Here is a 22,188-nt window from a genome sequence, read left to right on the forward strand (position 1 = left end):
GACTGGGGGGTAAAACACACGTGGTTGCCGCGGCAATGGCGAGGTGAAAACGTGTGGAGGGCGGATGATGTCACTGGAGTGGGAGGAGTTTCTCAGCAGCGCCGTCATTAACTCCTGATCTTTCTTTCTCACTTTTTTTTTTTTTCGCTCTTTCTGAGATTCTCCTCGGACCGCGAACGCCTCTGTTTTTCTCATCTCCTCCACCCTTCTCTCTCTCTCTCACTCTTTTTCTATCTATCCTTCTACCTCTCCTTATATCTCTCACTGCCATGTCATTATGCCTGCAAAATCTCTTTGAGACCAAAGACTCTCAGGACAGGCGACAAAACGCTCCTCGCGACGGGAAAAACCCTCCGCCAATAGTTAATTCCCTGCTCAAGAGGTAGGGGGCGCTCTCTTAAGGTCGGGCACCGCGCCCAGCAGGAGCGTGTGACAGAGTGTGCATACGTGTCTGCACGTGTGTTGAGGGCAACGGTCAACACTTGAGCTGCTCCATCTCCGAGCACTCCGTGTCCATGTCCGAGTCGTAGAGGGACTGGCCCGTGCGGTCGCTGTCCGGCGGCGTGTGGCCGTGCGTGTGCGGGCTGGACTCGTCCTGGAAGGTGTCCGTGCGGGAGTACAGGCCCAGGGAGTACAGGCCCAGGTCCTGCAGCCGGGACGGGGAGTCGGCGTCGTCGGTGGTGTCGTCGTAGCAGAAGTCCTCCAGGTCCACGAACCACTCGGGCCAGAAGCGCCTGCGGATCCGCTCGCAGTACATGGCCAGGTTGATCAGCTCGCCTGACGACCACAGGCCCAGGGTTAAAGGTCATGCGGACAATAGTTTTTATCCAGACAAATAATTTCAAAATAAAATAATACATTTAAATAACTTTTAGAAAGGTAGGGAATAAAAGTATTGCTTTTCCCCCCCAAAGAATTATAGTCTGAGTTTATTTATTAATTTTGACAGGTTCAACAAGGACATCCCGTTTACCTATGTCTGGTCTGGCACGCCTCCAACAAGGCTCATGAGTCATATGTCGCACGAAGGTGGGAGCGATCAGGAGTCCTAATACTATTGGCTCACAAGCCTTGCTGGAGTTTTTATATTTTTATGACTAGTCCACATCGGAATCTTGACTACTGCACCTTTAAGTTCCCCAGATAAGGATGAACAAGACGTTGCATTTGTAAATGCTCAGAGTTTCTGTCTCACCTCCTCGGGCCTCCTAGCCTACAGGACTCCTAGCCTACAACGCCTAAACACCGCGTTGGAGAGCCCTCTGTGTTGCCATGCCGACCTGATCTCAACCGCCTCATTCGAGTGGGCGTGGCCTAAACTGCCCATTGCGATAAAACTGCCAATGAGGGCCAGCCGTCGCATGTTGATGACCTCACCTTTGATGAGCTGCTCTGGCCGCGTGCCCGGCAGCGTCCACATGGCGGGGGCGAGGTGGCTGAAGACGGCGGCGTCGACCGCGGAGAGCTTGGGACCCATCAGGTACCTCTTATCACCTGCAGAGAAGCAGGGGGGGGGACTACACATAACTACACACCATCACCCATGTCTTCAACATATTTGGTGGGCGTAAGTGTAACAGGTGTCACTGCGTGGCTCGTCAGCGTCTCTTCCAACCTGACCCGGCCACGCCGCGGTCCATCTCTGCTTCTCTGACTGACAGACGCATCCGACCGCCTCTCAGAAGCTTCATACTGAGGACTTGAACCAATTCAACTCAGTTACATAACGTTGCTGTCGGGCAGAAACCATCTCCAAAATGGAGTTTTCACAATGTTTTCAGAATTCCAATTTCATTTTTTTTCCTCTTTTTTTATTTTTTATTTTTACATAAAATCTAACATATGATGAGCTGTTTAGAACGAATATAATTGGTCCTGGGGCTGGGAGGTGTTGTTGTTGTAAAGGGTCGTCCCAGCTTTCAATTGAGGGAAGACAAAACAGAGATACAAGGTTTCCTCCCGACCGCGACAAGAAGCAGCACTAGCAGCTGATATCCCTCATCTGCCCCCACATGGCTCCGGTTCAGACCTCTCAGATCAGAGAGAGACAAGCAAGCAGGTTGTTCAAACCCCATCACTGTGAGTGGGGCTGGAGAGGGGGGTTGATTGTAGGCATGAGACTGATGTAGTGTTCTACTTCGACCACAAGAGGTCAGTGGCGAACCACTTTTCAGGTGAAACATACACAGCTGCTGGTGATTTGGCGTTTTTCGATAAAGAACCTTCTTAAGGAACCCTTCTTAAGCAACTCTTTGTGGGAGTTAAGAAGTACTTTGGAGTTAAGTGCTTCTTAACTCGTTCGGGAAACCCGGCCAAGGTCAGTTTTCTCAATTTCTTCCATTTTTACAGATTATGAAAGTGCAGATTGCAAGCTTTCAACTGATGAAGAAGATATGCTTGTGAACGTTTGTACACCTGAAATCACTAAGTAGAGAAAAGGGCCTTCAAAGATTCACAGCTGTTTACACTTCTCATTGGACATGGACTTTGACAACAAAATATAACTATTTAGTAATTCTAACTGTTGTTTGTTATATTAAATTTGTTTTTCACAACTTCAACTTTCGTAATAAAAACCTTTTAGCTGTTAACACAATTTGAGGTCTGCCGACATGGGGACCAAAACACCCCAGATCAGCTGGTCCAGTTCAAGAGCTCCAGTTGAGCAGCTACTGATTGGACAGTTAGGGCTGGATGATCACACTGTAATCAAAACCAGCATATCGATGGACCCCCTGACCTCTGTCCTCCGTACCTAGCAGCGTGGCCAGCGTCCGCATGTCCTTCTCCATCAGGGCGTAGACCTGGTCCCTGGAGAAGCGTCCGATCCCGTGGCCGTACATCTCGCGCCGGACGATGCCGCCGGTCAGATGGCTGAGGATCCAGCGCAGCAGGTCGCTCAGCGGGCCGCTCACCTCCAGCATCTTCTGAGTCTCCTCCAGGTTGTCCACCCACTGGCAGTACGCCATGGTCCTGGACACACACACACACACACACACACACACACACACACACACACACACACATACGCACACACACGCACACAAGTACACACACATACGTACACACACGCGCACACACACACACACACACACACATACGCACACACACGCACACACATACGTACACACACGCGCACACACACACACGCACACAAATACACACATACGTACACACACACACACACACACGCACACACACATACACACACACACGCGCACACAAATACACACACACACATACGTACACACACACACACACACATACAAAAGAATACACCAGCACACACACACACACACACACGTTTGGAATAGTTCAGAATGCAACACAAAAACAAACAAAATACAACAAACAATTACAACAAAGATCAAGCACACATTTGAGAATTATTTATATATTTATAAGACACACACACACACACACACACACACCAGATTTACACACAAACAAAACAATACAAATACAATAGACAGGTAAACACATGCAACCTTTTGGACCGGAGCACGGCTCTTAACAGAGACATATGGGACAGATGTCATGGCTCTTAACAGAGACATATGGGACAGATGTCATGGCTCTTAACAGAGACGTATGGGACAGATGTCATGGCTCTTAACAGAGACGTATGGGACAGATGTCATGGCTCTTCACAGAGGCGTATGGGACAGATGTCATGTTAACAGAGGCGTATGGGACAGATGTCATGGCGTTTCCTGCTGCGCCGTGGTCAGCTACATCCCTACCAGTAGAAGTGCTCCTCCACCATCTTGGTGACGGCGCGCGCCACGGCCTTCTCCTGCGGCGTCAGGCTCTGGTTCAGGCTCACGCCCAGCTTCTCCTCCAGGAAGTCGATGATGAACTCGGTGCCGCACACCTGCTCCTGGTTGTACTCGATCCACGGCATCTTCCCCTGGGGAGACAGCTTCCCATCGAAGTAGTTCTGGGGGGGGGAGGGGGGAGAAGGAGGAGAAGGAGATGGTGGAGGGAGAGAGGAGAGAGGGAGGAGGAGAGAGAGAGGGAGGAGAAGGAGATGAGAGGGGAGAGAGAGGAGAGAGGGAGGAGGAGAGAGAGAGGGAGGAGAAGGAGATGGTGGAGGGAGAGGGGAGAGAGGAGAGAGGGAGGAGGAGAGAGAGAGGGAGGAGAAGGAGATGGTGGAGGGAGAGAGGAGAGAGGGAGGAGGAGAGAGGGAGGGAGGAGTAGGAGATGGTGGAGGGAGAGGGGAGAGAGGGAGGAGGAGAGAGAGAGGGAGGAGAAAGAGATGGTGGAGGGAGAGGGGAGAGAGGGAGGAGGAGAGAGAGGGAGGAGAAAGAGATGGTGGAGGGAGAGAGGAGAGAGAGGAGAGAGGGAGGGGGGGAGAGAGAGGGAGGAGAAGGAGATGGTGGAGGGAGAGAGGAGAGAGAGGGAGGCGGAGAGAGAGAGGGAGGAGAAGGAGATGGAGGAGGGAGAGAGGAGAGAGGGAGGAGGAGAGAGAGAGGGAGGAGAAGGAGATGGTGGAGGGAGAGAGGAGAGAGGGAGGAGGAGAGAGAGGGAGGAGAATGAGATGGTGGAGGGAGAGGGGAGAGAGGGAGGAGGAGAGAGAGAGGGAGGAGAAGGAGATGGTGGAGGGAGAGAGGAGAGAGGGAGGAGGAGAGAGAGAGGGAGGAGGAGAGAGAGTGGGAGGAGAAGGAGATGTTGGAGGGAGAGAGGAGAGAGGGAGGAGGAGAGAGAGAAGGAGGAGAAGGAGATGGTGGAGGGAGAGGGGAGAGAGGGAGGAGGAGAGAGAGGGAGGAGAAGGAGATGGTGGAGGGAGAGGGGAGAGAGGGAGGAGGAGAGAGAGAGGGAGGAGAAGGAGATGGTGGAGGGAGAGAGGAGAGAGGGAGGAGGAGAGAGAGAGGGAGGAGGAGAGAGAGTGGGAGGAGAAGGAGATGTTGGAGGGAGAGAGGAGAGAGGGAGGAGGAGAGAGAGAAGGAGGAGAAGGAGATGGTGGAGGGAGAGGGGAGAGAGGGAGGAGGAGAGAGAGGGAGGAGAAGGAGATGGTGGAGGGAGAGAGGAGAGAGAGAGGGAGGAGGAGAGAGAGGGAGGAGAAGGAGATGGTGGAGGGAGAGGGGAGAGAGGGAGGAGGAGAGAGAGGGAGGAGAAGGAGATGGTGGAGGGAGAGAGGAGAGAGAGAGGGAGGAGGAGGAGAGAGAGGAGGGACAGAGCGGGAGATGTGAATAAGATCAATGTTTGCCTAATTTAAAACTGTTGCAAACCACCTGTGAGATACTGTGTCTTCAGATGATTGATTCTGTAATACAGTAGACTATTACAGTCATGTGACAAATGAAAATGTTAATCAATGGTCCAAGCTCTTACATACGTATAAAGCTCTCTCTGTCTCTCAATCTCTCTCTCTCTCCCTCTCACACACACGCACACACACACACAAACAAACATGCTCCTCCTGTCTCTATCTCTCTCACTAATGTGTAGTCAGAGCAGCGTGTGTCTGGCTGGTGGGAGGCGCTCCACCATCTCCTTCTCCTCCCTCTCTCTCTCCTCCTCCCTCTCTCCTCCCTCTCTCTCTACCTGGTAGGGCAGGTCAACCATGCGCAGGTACGTCTCCATCTTGAGGCAGAAGGGGGAGAGGGACGGGACGCCATTCCTGGGCCGGGAGAACTGGTGGAGGATGATGGCGTCCTTCGAGTCCAGCTCCTGCTCCTTCCTATCAACCAATCACAACAGAGGGGGGGGGTTTTACCATCAAAGGCCATCATTAATGTAGTGACTGAACATTTAGTGGGCACATGAGCAAATGATTCTGTTGTCGTATGCAGTGTTGTCTATTTAGAATTATATCGCAATTGTAGCAGAGATAGAACCCCAAAAATGTTATAATAAATAATCATTCATTTTAAAGCACTTTTCATCGTGAGACAATCTCAGACTGCTGCTGAAATGAAGAGACACTAATTAACATATTTATTAACATATTAATAAATATATGCAAAAATATTTTTTAAATAAGTAGGTCTTTAGACCAGTCTTAAAAGAACCCAGAGTCTTGGTGTCCTCAGATTGTCAGGGAGAGCATTCCAAAGGCGCTGGGCAGCTGAGGAAGACAGGGCTTAGTCCTGAGAGAGAGGAAGACAGGGCTTAGTCCTGGGAGAGGAAGACAGGGCTTAGTCCTGGGAGAGGAAGACAGGGCTTAGTCCTGGGAGAGGAAGACAGGGCTTAGTCCTGAGAGAGGAAGACAGGGCTTAGTCCTGAGAGAGGAAGACAGGGCTTAGTCCTGGGAGAGAGGAAGACAGGGCTTAGTCCTGGGAGAGGAAGAAGCAGCTGAGGAAGACAGGGCTTAGTCCTGAGAGAGGAAGACAGGGCTTAGTCCTGAGAGAGAGGAAGACAGGGCTTAGTCCTGGGAGAGGAAGACAGGGCTTAGTCCTGGGAGAGGAAGACAGGGCTTAGTCCTGGGAGAGGAAGACAGGGCTTAGTCCTGGGAGAGGAAGACAGGGCTTAGTCCTGGGGAGAGGAAGACAGGGCTTAGTCCTGAGAGAGAGGAAGACAGGGCTTAGTCCTGAGAGAGAGGAAGACAGGGCTTAGTCCTGAGAGAGAGGAAGACAGGGCTTAGTCCTGAGAGAGGAAGACAGGGCTTAGTCCTGGGAGAGGAAGACAGGGCTTAGTCCTGGGGAGAGGAAGACGGGGCTTAGTCCTGGGAGAGAGGAAGACAGGGCTTAGTCCTGGGAGAGGAAGACAGGGCTTAGTCCTGAGAGAGGAAGACAGGGCTTAGTCCTGGGAGAGGAAGACAGGGCTTAGTCCTGAGAGAGGAAGACAGGGCTTAGTCCTGGGAGAGGAAGAAGCAGCTGAGGAAGACAGGGCTTAGTCCTGGGAGAGGAAGACAGGGCTTAGTCCTGAGAGAGAGGAAGACAGGGCTTAGTCCTGGGAGAGGAAGACAGGGCTTAGTCCTGGGAGAGGAAGAAGCAGCTGAGGAAGACAGGGCTTAGTCCTGGGAGAGGAAGACAGGGCTTAGTCCTGAGAGAGAGGAAGACAGGGCTTAGTCCTGGGAGAGGAAGAAGAAGGCTGTTTCCAGATTGCAGGAGACGGGTTTTGAATTCAATCCTCTAGTCTAGGAGATAGGGAGTCAGTGCAAAGATGCCAGTATAGGGGTGATATGGGCTTATTACTCTCATCAGGATCCTGGCAGTACTGTTCTGGATGTAGCCCACTGGCGCTTCTGGAGGCTCACAGAAAAGTGAGCTGTAAAAATGATTCCCTGACCTCATGCTTGGGGGAAAAGGAGTCTCAGATTTTCCAGTAAGATAAGCCACACCGACAATAACAGATCTGCCAGGACTTCCTTTTCAGAGAGCAGATCGTGTCTCAGTGGAATAGCCAGCTGGATGTTGTAATAAAGCAATGAGGACATGACTGAGAAACCCTACGTAGTATTAGCATAGCCACCGCTAGCCTGGCGTCACCAGCCTGATCACGTGAGCTCACTCTATTTCGCTCAACAGATCAGGCTGGTCATCCAACCGCTCAAACCGAGACCCACTCGACTCAATATTGGTCGGGCCAATCACAACCGTTTATCTAATATGGGGCGGGTTTGATAGAATGACTGGACCCACTAAAAAGACTGCTCCACGTTTCATTGCTCTGATTGGTTGTAGGTCTATCCAGTTGGGAATCGAAAATAATTAACTCTGGATTTCCAGACCCTTCAAATTTTTTCGAATTGAGTCGCGTGAAGCCATGCTAAGCCATTACATAAAGGCTACTAAAAAGTCACACTGGCCAGTAGGGGTCACCAACGGGCTCTGCACTCACATCTCTCTATGATTCCAGAATTGGACTGATGGCTACGATGCCGTAGTGTGTTATCTCGTCAATCAGCCATCAGTCAACTTCATACTACGTTCCTGAGCGTCCCGAGTGTACAGTTGCCTGTGAAGTTGTTTGGATCCGCGGTTCTCGTCCGGTAAAAAGTAGTTCCGCCTCCACGGCAGGATACTGTCCTGTAGGGCTGCTCGATTATGGCAAAAATCATAATCACGATTATTTTGATTGATATTGAGATCACGATTATTTAACACGATTATTCATTTATTTATTTTTTTTAATCAAAAGTTTGAACATTTTCTTAACATATCAAATTATACATCGACTTTGATAACAATTAATTTATAAAATGTTGACAGTGGCTTTTCTTTTTAACAATGTTCTTTGGATTAGATACATTTCTCCCATGGGAGACAAATAGTGAACATTGACCTTGAGGTCAAGCACAGTATAGCTCTGCAGTGTAGGGTGCACTTGATTTGTGCAAAATCGTTTCATGGCGATTATTTTGTTTTAATGATCGTTGACAGCCCAAATCTTAATCTAGATTAAAATCCGATTAATCGAGCAGCCCTACTGTCCTGTGCAGTACTACGGTCAACTCAAGATCCATAATACTGTAGCCTACCAAGGAGCAGATTACCAGGTGACTTACAATGCTACCCGCTATCTAGCTAGCTAGCTACAGATTTCATGCCATTTGCATTGTAGCTTACTGTAGGAATAAAGGAAGGTCACAATAATGTTAGGCTACCAAACATAATATGTTTGATATACATTACAGTATTTCCCCTACGATGGCAGCAGAGGTGATGAACGCACATGCGCATAATCATGTAGGCTAGCCTAGCTGTTGGCCATTTTGGCATTTTCAAGTAAAATCAACCAAATGTCAAGAGGATTCCGCTTGGTCTACAGAATCTAGCTATCTAGCCTACTTTTGAGCAGTTTGGAGTCGATTACATATCTTTATAAGGGCTCGTTATAGGACTGAGAATAGGCTAACCGTCCATAAAGCTTGGGAAAATGTAGTCCCAGACACGACCATCTTGTTTCTACACAGGTGTATCTATTTGTCTAATTGGCTCTACTGCATAGAATCCTATGCAATCAGAGAATAGATACACCTGTGTAGAAACAAGATGGTCGTGTCTGGGACTACATCCCAAGCCCTATTCACAGCCATTCAGTTGGTATTTTCCCATTCATTCACGGCCGTTTTGATGCCCGTGTCTCAGCTTCTGGGGAGATATAGGCCTAATGGATGGGAACTGTAACTGGCATAAATCTTAAAGCTAAATCTTATCTACAGTCAGATCAATAGTCGTTTGCGCAAGGGTGCATTCGTTTCGGTATCTTGTATACGCCGGAGGTGATGACAAGAATGGTGAATTTGAACTGATTCAGTCGGTTTATCTGCTCCTGTGTCGTGAGTCATGGTGTTTATAGCCTTCATGTGCAGAGCTGCAGAGAGAATGCGCAGAACCAACCAGAAAGGCCCCACGGGCGCTGTGCACTCAGAGGGAATAATGCACATTTGAAAGGGAGCTGTTCACTTTGAAAAGTGCTGAAACGTGAAGATCGCATGAGCGGGCACGGAATTACTGGCGCTGTCCACTTCACGACGGTGCTAAACTGATTCATTCAAACCTTTATTTCAACTCGAAAGGACGCTGAGATGCGTGCACCTCATTCGCATCATCACCGAGTGAACAGTGCACACATCAAATAAACATCACATCACACATCAAATAAAACAATTACAACTCGGATCATCAAAGACAGAGATCATGTTTTTAAACTCTGTGATTGAAGGGAGAACCTCCATCTTCAACCGAGTCTGAATGTCATTCCAAGACTTTGGAGCAGCATACGAGAACGATGTCCTGCCAAGCTCTGTATGAGATTGAGGGACCTTAAAAACAAGCCAGTTACTGGACCGAGTCCGATAGGAAGGAACGCTCCAGTCCAGTAGGGCGGCAATATAAGAGGCTAGTCTACCGATAACCGCCTTAAAGATATACAGATACCAGTGATGGACACGCTGATCAGACTAAAGCCGATGGCCTTATGTATATTATAGGCTACAGGCTATCAATAGCAGCCTATATGGTGATTTCAAATCGAGTCCAACATCGATCTGTTAGTGTGTAGGCTAGTCTATAGGCTATAAATGGCATTGCCGAGTAGGCCTTCAGGCCACTGCTGCAGGTAACCTGAGATGCTCGTGTAAAGGACAACAGCATTCTAACTCAATCACCAGGACCGTTTCCAGGCTGAAATCCCAGGAAAGATGACAAAGCTACCGTTTTCCAATTGACGAATTGACGAGGGCCCGGTTTAGGATCCGTCCGAAAATGATCCCTCTCATGAAAGGCTAGTAGCCTAAAGGTCATTCCGCAATGTTTTCAACAGCGAGTCCACTGGAAACGGCCACGCATCACGGCATGTCCTTGAGACATTGTTGATAAACAAACACAAGTCAACCTTTGGAGAAATAAATATCAACGGATTTATACTATAGCCTACATCAATAGCGCATAACCATAATCAGTGTTATGTGGACTATGGTCGAAACGTTTCATAGGCGATCAAAACGCGTGACTCATTCATTTGTCTGTTTCTCTCCATAACGTGAACATGGAATCTCCTTCAAGCGGGCACGGTCAGTTACATCACAACACACCCACTCACAAACCCTTCTCCTCATCTCTCACCCCGCCCAACCTGCGCAGAGTAGGCTAATATCATATATACCCACCAACATAAAACAATGGGCTACACACAGATTGTGGGGCCTACATTGTGTCCGACCACAACGGCCATTTAAACCGATTGTAAACGAACGATGCACCTTGCATTTTTAGTAGCCTGTTGTTGACAGCCTGTGTTTTTTCTGTACCTGATGGCGAGCAGCTCGTGTAGGAGATAGGCAGCGGCAGCGAGCAGAGCGCCGCCGGTCAGATACAGCGTTTTCCGCCACCACGAGTCCGAGCCCAAAGCGGACATGATCCCGCCGTAGTCCTGCAGTGGATAGGCGATGATGTACCCATAAAACGAGAGGCTCTCCTCGGTGCCGCACAGGCCGAAGGAGAAGCTCTGGTTCCGGCCGAGATCAACCACACACGACCGCGTCCAGGCGAACCCGACGCGCCAGTACATTCTCTCTCTCGCTGGCCTCTTTCCGCCTGTCTTTGGCCCGTTTTGGCTTCATCAACGGGGGCTTCATGAGTGCCGGGGCGTAGGAGCGCTAGAGCCGGCGAGGAACGAGCGCAGGTCGGCCATCTCGCCTGGCGGTTGTCCCCGCAGCGGGGTCGGCATCCTCCGCACCGCGCTCCTCTCCGCCGCTGCGCCGCGTTTTCTTTCTCTGCCGCGGAGGAGAGTGACGTCATGGAGACTGCACGTTTGGGTACCAGCGCCTACAGGCTGCTGGGGGTATGAACAGTAGGCCTAAAGAAAACAAAATGTATTCCTTCGTACAATAAATTACCACACAGCGGTGAAACATGACTGATTAGTTAATGTTGCTTATTATTCCGCGAAATGTTCATTGAAATGGACTGGTCTGCTTTGGTAACTGCTAGGTAGCCTAACCGTTGTAGCCATGTTATGTTATTGGACCACTAGGGGTCAGAACACCACCACTGTTCACTGTTTACAAGGAAAATCTCAAAATGCCCATCAAATCATCTAAATACGCTATATACTTCAACATAGAAAATCAGACTGTGGAACAATCATATTTGTTTTCCCACAATATTCATTTTATCACCACAAAGGAGCACCAAACACATGTAATTTAAACTAAGAGTCTAACCTTGCTATATTCTCATTTGTGTCTAATTGTGTTGATTGTGAGATAGATGTGGGTTAAAGCCCAGGTGGAGAGCAGTGCTAGGAGGTGAAGAGCAGTGCTAGGAGGTGAAGAGCGGTGCTAGGGGGTGAAGAGCGGTGCTAGGAGGTGAAGAGCGGTGCTAGGAGGTGAAGAGCGGTGCTAGGAGGTGAAGAGCGGTGCTAGGAGGTGAAGAGCAGTGCTAGGAGGTGAAGAGCGGTGCTAGGAGGAGGAGAGCAGTGCTAGGAGGTGAAGAGCAGTGCTAGGAGGTGAAGAGCAGTGCTAGGAGGTGAAGAGCAGTGCTAGGAGGTGAAGAGCGGTGCTAGGAGGAGGAGAGCAGTGCTAGAAGGTGGAGAGCAGTGCTAGGAGGTGAAGAGCAGTGCTAGGAGGTGAAGCGCAGTGCTAGGAGATGAAGAGCAGTGCTAGGAGGTGAAGAGCAGTGCTAGGAGGTGGAGAGCGGTGCTAGGAGATGAAGAGCAGTGCTAGGAGGTGAAGAGCAGTGCTAGGAGGTGGAGAGCAGTGCTAGGAGATGAAGAGCAGTGCTAGGAGGTGGAGAGCAGTGCTAGGAGATGAAGAGCAGTGCTAGGAGGTGAAGAGCAGTGCTAGGAGATGAAGAGCAGTGCTAGGAGATGAAGAGCAGTGCTAGGAGGTGAAGAGCAGTGCTAGGAGATGAAGAGCAGTGCTAGGAGATGAAGAGCAGTGCTAGGAGGTGAAGAGCGGTGCTAGGAGATGAAGAGCAGTGCTAGGAGATGAAGAGCAGTGCTAGGAGATGAAGAGCAGTGCTAGGAGGTGAAGAGCAGTGCTAGGAGGTGAAGAGCAGTGCTAGGAGATGGAGAGCAGTGCTAGGAGGTGAAGAGCAGTGCTAGGAGATGAAGAGCAGTGCTAGGAGATGAAGAGCAGTGCTAGGAGATGGAGAGCAGTGCTAGGAGATGGAGAGCAGTGCTAGGAGGTGAAGAGCAGTGCTAGGAGGTGAAGAGCAGTGCTAGGAGGTGAACACAAGTCAGTATCTCCACAGTCCTGTGGTTTCCCTGTACGTGCACTGGTCCGACCGCTCGGGGACAACGATGGAGTCACGCTTATGGACATCTGGCTTTTAATGCACCTGTCCAAGGCGTTTGCATTAGTGAGCACAGTGAGGAGGACAGGAGGGGAGGCAGACAGGACAGGAGGGGAGGCAGACAGGACAGGAGGGGAGGCAGACAGGACAGGAGGGGAGGAGGCAGACAGGACAGGAGGGGAGGCAGACAGGACAGGAGGGGAGGCAGACAGAGGAAGCTGAACAGAACGGAGATGTTTCCATGAATAAGACGAGCTCTCTTCAACGAGACACGTGTGTTCTCATGACGTCTTTGTGTTCAATTCAAAACCAGCAGCTTTATTAAGGCATTCAAGCACATTGTTCTGGTCTCGCCAACGCATACAGCACAACACAAGACACACACACACAGCGCGCGCACACACATATTACCTCACAACAAAATATATAAAAAGATATCTACAGGTAAATATGCACATTTGTGACAATTCATTTTGATTAAATACATGGCTGGTAAGCAGAGAAGAAGAGACGTACATGGGCCCCTCCCCTCCTGGCCAAACATGGGTTTGATGTCAGGAGAACTGAGAGGAGCTGAGGGCTCTTTCTCACGAAAGATAGAACACAAAGACAAAAAAAAACTAATGTTGTTGCAGGCAAATCGAATTGTGATCTTAAAAAGAAAAAAACACTCAAAAGATAAAGCAATTTATGATTTCCGTCCGAGACTATGTGCTCTGCTAAGTAAAACACAAACAATGAATAAAAGTAATAACTTTATATGAGAGGCTGTTTATAAAGAGAGGGTCCAGGTTGGGGGGGAGAAAGAAGTGTCAATAAATTCAAATATCCTAAGTGTGAACCCCAGAAATCACATTGTCACCGCCCTGCTGAGCTCTGCTACCAACCAGCACAGACCTCCGGGCAGGCGTCCAATCACAGCCTGACAGGGTCCTGTCCTCTAGACACCAGCAGGAAGGACCACTATTCTCCCTGAGGAATGAAGACACTCCCAAATGGCTGCGCACACGCACACGCGCACACAAAGACGCGCATGGCTGCGCACACGCACACGCGCACATACACATACACATACACATACACATACACATACACATACACATACACATACACATACACATACACACACACACACACACACACACACACACACACACACACACACACACACACACACACACACACACACACACACACACACACACACACACACACACAGCGGTTGGGCTGGACCCGTGTTAAGGGCGTGCCCAGGGCAGGATTCTAAAGCACGCCTCTCCGAGCTGTCCCGCGTGTGCGACACGCTAGCCGCTGCGCCATTAGGGACGTCCCTCTTGGAGGGACTGTTGGCGCTCCTTTGAGGAGTGAGTTTAACCAACCACTCACTACCTCGGTTACACACACACACGCACACATGCAGCAGCACGCAAGCACACACATCTAATGATCAAGTTTTCTCTGGTCCCGTAGAGTTCCATATCAAAATAACGGCCCTCTGGGGCATTTCAAGGAAGTCAGGATCATCCTAATGACGAGACGCAAGCAACCTCTACCCCTCACTTGTTCCCGTTTCTCCCCTTCACCTCAGTGTCCCTCCCTCCCCCCTCCCTCCTCCCTCCCTCCCTCCATCCCTCCCTCCATCCATCCCAGTCCTATCACTCATCTCTCATCCTCAGTTTAATTCAGGACTATAAGGTTAATACATTTGGCCACAGAACAGCCGTGCCCTGGCTACGCGTGATCACCGCCATCGAGTGGCCGTCTACTGGGGTGGGGGGTGGGGGTGAGGGGGGGGTGCCGTGACCGTGCGGACCGGGTCTTCCTCAGCCTGAGGTGGAGGTGTACGAGGGGAGGGTGGATTGGCTCGGTAGGGGGTCCCTCTGTTCTGTCAGTCCGAAGGCGAGATTTCCCTCAGACGTCACGGCGTCGATGTGCGACCGTAACAGCGCTCCCCCTCCCCCCCCCGGTCGTCGGACCGCGCGCCGTCTAGGACTGACTGTACGAGTTGTTTTGGTTCCCGTTGGAGCTCTGGTCGTTTTCGCTGGGGGACAAACAAAACAGGAGGAAACGGTGTGATTATTGATGCACATAGTACACTAGGCAGTGAAACACCAACACATTTAGCGTGAAGAGATTCAGTTCCCGATTGTGTTGTTAGTGTTCAGCCTTCATACTAGCTTCTCTCAGGGAAGAGAAACATGGGCTTACGACCACCGCTGAAAAGGTTTGGAAGCAGACTAAATCTAACTTAGTCCAGGTCTGAGACAGGTCTATCTGTTAGGAGGGGGGTAAGTTAGTCCAGGTCTGAGACAGGTCTGTCTGTTAGGAGGAGGGTAAGTTAGTCCAGGTCTGAGACAGGTCTATCTGTTAGGAGGGGGGTAAGTTAGTCCAGGTCTGAGACAGGTCTGTCTGTTAGGAGGAGGGTAAGTTAGTCCAGGTAGGAGACAGGTCTATCTGTTAGGAGGGGGTAAGTTAGTCCAGGTCTGAGACAGGTCTATCTGTTAGGAGGGGGGTAAGTTAGTCCAGGTCTGAGACAGGTCTATCTGTTAGGAGGGGGGTAAGTTAGTCCAGGTCTGAGACAGGTCTATCTGTTAGGAGGGGTAAGTTAGTCCAGGTCTGAGACAGGTCTGTCTGTTAGGAGGGGGGTAAGTTAGTCCAGGTAGGAGACAGGTCTGTCTGTTAGGAGGGGTAAGTTAGTCCAGGTCTGAGACAGGTCTATCTGTTAGGAGGGGGGTAAGTTAGTCCAGGTCTGAGACAGGTCTATCTGTTAGGAGGGGTAAGTTAGTCCAGGTAGGAGACAGGTCTATCTGTTAGGAGGGGTAAGTTAGTCCAGGTCTGAGACAGGTCTGTCTGTTAGGAGGGGGGTAAGTTAGTCCAGGTCTGAGACAGGTCTATCTGTTAGGAGGGGTAAGTTAGTCCAGGTCTGAGACAGGTCTATCTGTTAGGAGGGGGGTAAGTTAGTCCAGGTAGGAGACAGGTCTGTCTGTTAGGAGGGGTAAGTTAGTCCAGGTAGGAGACAGGTCTTTCTGTTAGGAGGGGTAAGTTAGTCCAGGTAGGAGACAGGTCTTTCTGTTAGGAGGGGTAAGTTAGTCCAGGTCTGAGACAGGTCTATCTGTTAGGAGGGGGGTAAGTTAGTCCAGGTAGGAGACAGGTCTATCTGTTAGGAGGGGTAAGTTAGTCCAGGTCTGAGACAGGTCTATCTGTTAGGAGGGGGGTAAGTTAGTCCAGGTAGGAGACAGGTCTTTCTGTTAGGAGGGGGGGGTAAGTTAGTCCAGGTGTGAGACAGGTCTGTCTGTTAGGAGGGGTAAGTTAGTCCAGGTCTGAGACAGGTCTGTCTGTTAGGAGGGGTAAGTTAGTCCAGGTCTGAGACAGGTCTGTCTGTTAGGAGGGGTAAGTTAGTCCAGGTCTGAGAGAGGTCTGTCTGTTAGGAGGGGTAAGTTAGTCCAGGTCTGAGACAGGTCTATCTGTTAGGAGGGGGGTAAGTTAGTCCAGGTCTGAGACAGGTCTATCTGTTAGGAGGGGTAAGTTAGTCCAGGTCTGAGACAGGTCTATCTGTTAGGAGGGGGGTAAGTTAGTCCAGGTCTGAGACAGGTCTGTCTGTTAGGAGGGGGGTAAGTTAGTCCAGGTCTGAGACAGGTCTATCTGTTAGGAGGGGGGTAAGTTAGTCCAGGTCTGAGACAGGTCTGTCTGTTAGGAGGGGGGTAAGTTAGTCCAGGTCTGAGACAGGTCTATCTGTTAGGAGGGGGGTAAGTTAGTCCAGGTCTGAGACAGGTCTATCTGTTAGGAGGGGGGTAAGTTAGTCCAGGTAGGAGACAGGTCTGTCTGTTAGGAGGGGGGTAAGTTAGTCCAGGTAGGAGACAGGTCTGTCTGTTAGGAGGGGGGCAAGTTAGTCCAGGTCTGAGACAGGTCTATCTGTTAGGAGGGGGGTAAGTTAGTCCAGGTCTGAGACAGGTCTGTCTGTTAGGAGGGGGGTAAGTTAGTCCAGGTCTGAGACAGGTCTATCTGTTAGGAGGGGTAAGTTAGTCCAGGTCTGAGACAGGTCTATCTGTTAGGAGGGGTAAGTTAGTCCAGGTCTGAGACAGGTCTATCTGTTAGGAGGGGTAAGTTAGTCCAGGTAGGAGACAGGTCTATCTGTTAGGAGGGGGGTAAGTTAGTCCAGGTAGGAGACAGGTCTATCTGTTAGGAGGGGTAAGTTAGTCCAGGTCTGAGACAGGTCTATCTGTTAGGGGGGGTAAGTTAGTCCAGGTAGGAGACAGGTCTATCTGTTAGGAGGGGGGTAAGTTAGTCCAGGTAGGAGACAGGTCTGTCTGTTAGGAGGGGGGGGTAAGTTAGTCCAGGTGTGAGACAGGTCTGTCTGTTAGGAGGGGTAAGTTAGTCCAGGTCTGAGACAGGTCTGTCTGTTAGGAGGGGTAAGTTAGTCCAGGTCTGAGACAGGTCTGTCTGTTAGGAGGGGTAAGTTAGTCCAGGTCTGAGAGAGGTCTGTCTGTTAGGAGGGGTAAGTTAGTCCAGGTCTGAGACAGGTCTATCTGTTAGGAGGGGGGTAAGTTAGTCCAGGTCTGAGACAGGTCTGTCTGTTAGGAGGGGGGTAAGTTAGTCCAGGTAGGAGACAGGTCTATCTGTTAGGAGGGGGGTTAGTTAGTCCAGGTAGGAGACAGGTCTATCTGTTAGGAGGGGGGTAAGTTAGTCCAGGTCTGAGACAGGTCTATCTGTTAGGAGGGGGGGTAAGTTAGTCCAGGTCTGAGACAGGTCTATCTGTTAGGAGGGGGGTAAGTTAGTCCAGGTCTGAGACAGGTCTATCTGTTAGGAGGGGGGTAAGTTAGTCCAGGTAGGAGACAGGTCTATCTGTTAGGAGGGGGGTAAGTTAGTCCAGGTAGGAGACAGGTCTATCTGTTAGGAGGGGTAAGTTAGTCCAGGTCTGAGACAGGTCTATCTGTTAGGAGGGGGGTAAGTTAGTCCAGGTGTGAGACAGGTCTATCTGTTAGGAGGGGGGTAAGTTAGTCCAGGTCTGAGACAGGTCTGTCTGTTAGGAGGGGGGTAAGTTAGTCCAGGTAGGAGACAGGTCTGTCTGTTAGGAGGGGGGTAAGTTAGTCCAGGTCTGAGACAGGTCTGTCTGTTAGGAGGGGGGTAAGTTAGTCCAGGTCTGAGACAGGTCTATCTGTTAGGAGGGGTAAGTTAGTCCAGGTCTGAGACAGGTCTGTCTGTTAGGAGGGGGGTAAGTTAGTGCAGGTAGGAGACAGGTCTGTCTGTTAGGAGGGGTAAGTTAGTCCAGGTCTGAGACAGGTCTGTCTGTTAGGAGGGGGGTAAGTTAGTGCAGGTAGGAGACAGGTCTGTCTGTTAGGAGGGGGGTAAGTTAGTCCAGGTCTGAGACAGGTCTATCTGTTAGGAGGGGGGGTTTTGTCTACCTGTTGGGAGGGGGTTTGGGTTTAGGCATCTTGGTGAGGACTAAGGCCATCTCCTTCCTGTCATCAAAGTTCTTCCACTGGTCGTACAGTTTCAGGATCACCCTGATAATCTCCAGGATCTAGAACAGAGACAGTTCACGTCGGTCCAGTGAAAATAGGGAAGCATTTAAATACACAGTGCTTGCTAATAAACAGAGGTCAATTGTGCCCATTCATTCCTATTAGCATTGTTAAATGGAACATGCTTCTAAGTTATAAAATCTTATAAAATAAGTGAATTCAAAAACAAATTTAGTCGAACGGACAGGGCTAGGGATGACAAAATGTGGTGGACTTTGGATGGTAAAACGTGCTGGAAGTTGTCCATCTGTGGACTGCGTTGTGAGACTCTGACCTTGTCCATGTCGACGGACAGCTCAGCGAACCACTGCCTGGCGTCCTTCTGCTGCACCACGCAGGCCACGTGCAGGCAGGCTGCAGAGAGCAGGGGGGAGGAAGGGGGGATCCAATTAATGTGACACCGCCCTCGTTAACCTCGCTCACAGTTCACTGTGCCGATTAACGGCCCGGGGGGGGCGGGGTCTCACCGAGCGCGATCATGAAGGGAGGGTAGAGGAGGCACAGGTCTGTCCGGTACGTGTCGTTCACTATCCTCCTGTGGGGGGGGTGGACAGGAGTCAACTAGAGCCAAATGTTCACATGCATGTTTTGAATCGCGCGGAGGCACACCCACCCACCAGGCTAGCGGCAGCAGCATGTCCTCCTGACCCATATCCTGCACATACTGGAGCAGGGGTCTGTAAGGGTGGTACACGATCAGACAGCAGTCCTGAAACACACACACACACACACACACACACACACACACACACACACACACACACACACACACACACACACACACACACACACACACACACACACACACACACACACACACACACACACACACACACACACACACACACACACACACACACACACACACACACACACACATAAATATAATGACCAATCACAATTGGTGCAGGGCTGTTAGAATGTGCTTAGAAACTGAATGAAAGGTCTCTACTCACCATAAGCTCCAGTAGGTAGAACTCACATTCTAATATCTGTAGTGAGACAAAGAACCACACCGCCCCCCCAAAAAAACACTTGTTAAGGCAACGCAGCGAGCAATTAGCTTGTGCTGTTTGACAACGTTTGAGGGGTTAAACAAGCCTATCCTTGTTGCCATGGGCCATCCATAACTCACAGCTCCACTCTTTCCAGCTATGAATAACTACATAACATTCACAGCATCCTGCCAACGTATTCTCTACAGTGTGAATCACCTGATTGCTTTTCAACCCCCAGTAGGAGAGAATTAATAATAATTTACACAGCTTTCAGACAGGCAGGGTGTTAGGACAGCCCCGACAACGTCCTGGGAACTCTGTGGAGACCGGAGATAAATAACGGCCATCATTTTCCACCTAATACTGCCGTGAGATATGCGGACACACACGCACACAAATTAATTCTCTCTCTCTCTCTGTCACACACACACACACACAAACTCATACACACACACCGCGGCCGCGGCCAAAGCCATCTCCCGCGGCAACGGGAGTTTCACTGCTGGGGTGTGAAGTGGAGCTGTGGAATGTGGGTCTCTGGTTGACAGAGATACCGACACCATCACACACACTGGAGGGACTCGAACCACTCCGTCATATATCAGACCACCGTAGCAGTACTGGGAGGGGTGGGGTGGGGTGGGAGGGGCAATGGGTTTGTTGTCTTCAGAGTCTCTGTTGACCTCAACATACCAACACTGCAAGGACACAATATGAGCCATGAATACCCGGGAGGGAGGGGCGTGTTACAGCAGCATACTTACATGGTTCATTCTGTAAGGGAACTCTTTTGGGAACGCGTAGGAAAATCTAGTTTTCACTGTAAAAAATAAATAAATAAATTAAAATAACTCAAGGTGGTGTTGTCATTACATGAATGTAGCATTGTAACCTTTTCTGTTCACTGAGATTTAATGTAGACACTAGTGCCCCCATCTACGGCTGCAAAATTCAGGGAATATTCACAAACTTCCCATGGGAGTTAATAGGAATTTATGGGAACTGATGGGAATAAACTGGAAAATAGAATTTATTCATGTTAATTCCCATACAATTCCAGATTAAAACCCATTAATTCACATAAATTCCAATTGGGAATTTTGTGAATATTTGAGAATTTTGCAAACCTACTCCCAAAAGAAAAGCCTGTTAGCGTGTTGCAACTTCAAGATTCAAGGTCTGTTTATTTGCCATGTATAAGGTAATAGGACAGTGCAAATGCAATACAAAAATACAATAAACCCAATAAAAAGAAAGGCACAAATGCAGATTATGTGATATATACAGAATGGAGTGTGGGGTGTGTATGTACAGTGTGTGTGTGTGTGTGTGTGTGTGTGTGTGTGTGTGTGCAGAGTGTAGTGTGATGGTTGAGCGATGTTTTATATATATACAATGTGTGTGCTGTTGAGACATGTGGAGCAATCGGAGGTGACGTGGCCACTTACACACTGAGGTAGCAGCAGAGATCAGCCTGGTGTTGGATACCACACCAAACTCCTACAGGAGCAGAGAAACACACGTGGGAAAACAGATGTCATCAACCATCACCACACTACGACACACTAAAGAAGGAAAACCACTACCCAACCAAAGCCATGTAGGAATCCCACTGCTGTCTACACAACTTCCCATACCTCCACTTTAGACGCCAGGAACACACAGGTGGGAGCCATGAGCACAGGGTCTATGCTCTTTAAGGAGTACCTACAAACAAAGAGTTAAGATGAACATACATTACACCAGGGCTACCGACTCTTGCATCAGAAGTGCCAGAACCAGGCAAGTGTTACACAATGCTTTGTCGTCGATCACCTAGAACGGGTACAGCCTCAACTGAACTGGTGGAGAAAACGCCACACCCTTGTGTCCAGGGCACTCCTTCACTCACCTGGCATAGAAGCGTTTGAAGTAGACAGTTGCCGTGGCGATGACCTGCTGCCGCAACTTCAGGTGTTCCCCGAGCGCCTGGATGACTGAGACAGGAGAGGACAACCCTGAGCCACTCAGCACATTGACCACCTTACGCCTTTTAAAGAACAGAACTATGGCACACATTACACACACAGAGTATGTAAACAAAACCTTATGTTGGTGATTGTCGAGTGTTGAGGGAGAGACATCAACATACTAGTTACCATTGGCAAAGAAGATCTGTAGTTTCCAGTATTCCTCCTCGGTGAGGAACTTCATGTCCTTCTGGCGCTCCTTGATGAGGTCCTGCTTGTCCAGGACCCACTGCAGACTGAGGGATGAGAGGAACAAGATGAAGTGACAAAGCACCAACATCATTATAACACTGTGGTTGGCCGTTCAAATGCAGTTCGCCTTTAAGAAAACAAGTTTTTAACTAATTGCATTTGGACTAAGTTAGGCTAGCTAGCATTTGTAGGCTAGCTAACCAGCTCAAAGTAAATGGTCAGAAGGCAACATACAATACCAGTGACACCATGTAACGTTAGCTAGCATAAGCTAACCCGTTAGCTACTGCACTGCTGTAACTGTAACGTTAGTTAGCAGGGTTATTCAGCTGCTACGCCTTTAACATGCGTTTCTGACATTTACGTTAGTACTAGCTAGCTAGCAACGTGATTTGTTTAGATAAAACCTATGAACACATCTAGTTACAGAAGGTATTAGGGACGTTGTTTGTTGGACACGGTTGATGAGCCCACAGCAGAAGGCTAGCTGGCTAACTGCTAGCGAGGAGAACTATTCGAGAAGCTGACGCCGGAAAGGCCCCAAAACACAGATTATTTTGCCCCAAACAGCCCTCGTCTGGCATGTTTGTACGGAATACCTACTAATGCGAACTCTGCCAGAAGTTCCCTGCCATATCTCAAGAGTTCTGCTTGTAGAAATAACTTTAAGTCGGGTTTATTTGACGACAAAGAAGTAGGCAACGGTCAATACAGCGGAGAGTCACTTTAAACGTTGCTCGGGCGCAGACTGTGTTTCTATATTTGGTTCCCGAGTTAAGGT

At 49.6% G+C, this 22,188-nt stretch overlaps 2 protein-coding genes across 2 annotated transcripts; both read right to left on the reverse strand.

Annotated features, from left to right (window-relative positions):
• Window positions 1-475: 475 nt before the first annotated feature.
• faxca (failed axon connections homolog, metaxin like GST domain containing a) lies at window positions 476-11,011 on the reverse strand (the record flags this gene model as incomplete). Its single annotated transcript, XM_084453608.1, has 6 exons — window positions 10,700-11,011; window positions 5,548-5,683; window positions 3,744-3,940; window positions 2,756-2,973; window positions 1,378-1,494; window positions 476-777 (listed from the first exon to the last, which is right to left on the reverse strand). Exons 1-6 carry the CDS (start codon window positions 10,957-10,959, stop codon window positions 476-478), a joined length of 1,230 nt encoding a protein of 409 aa, XP_084309734.1. The 5' UTR covers window positions 10,960-11,011.
• A 3,326-nt stretch (window positions 11,012-14,337) lies between these two features.
• ccnc (cyclin C) lies at window positions 14,338-22,106 on the reverse strand. Its single transcript, XM_084453783.1, has 12 exons — window positions 22,011-22,106; window positions 21,345-21,451; window positions 21,098-21,182; window positions 20,844-20,913; window positions 20,655-20,706; window positions 19,971-20,026; window positions 19,165-19,200; window positions 18,826-18,917; window positions 18,676-18,743; window positions 18,483-18,562; window positions 18,089-18,207; window positions 14,338-14,727 (listed from the first exon to the last, which is right to left on the reverse strand). The coding sequence occupies exons 1-12, from the start codon at window positions 22,040-22,042 to the stop codon at window positions 14,673-14,675; spliced, it is 852 nt and encodes a 283-aa protein (XP_084309909.1). The 5' UTR covers window positions 22,043-22,106; the 3' UTR covers window positions 14,338-14,672.
• Window positions 22,107-22,188: the final 82 nt, after the last annotated feature.

This window comes from Borostomias antarcticus (genome assembly GCF_949987555.1).
Source record: "Borostomias antarcticus genome assembly, chromosome: 19".
In the NCBI taxonomy this organism is placed as follows: Eukaryota; Metazoa; Chordata; class Actinopteri; order Stomiiformes; family Stomiidae; genus Borostomias; species Borostomias antarcticus.

What these genes read in the sequence shown, in the direction of transcription:
- ccnc (XM_084453783.1), bottom strand. Translation starts at nt 22,042, where the DNA reads ATGGCAGGGAACTTCTGGCAGAGTTCGCATTA. An exon ending in TCCCTTCATGATCGCGCTCG is followed by an intron (nt 18,563 to 18,675) that starts GTGAGACCCCGC and finishes TGCTCTCTGCAG; the next exon opens with CCTGCCTGCACGTGGCCTGC. An exon ending in CCCAAACCCCCTCCCAACAG is followed by an intron (nt 14,728 to 18,088) that starts GTAGACAAAACC and finishes TTTGTCCCCCAG; the next exon opens with CGAAAACGACCAGAGCTCCA.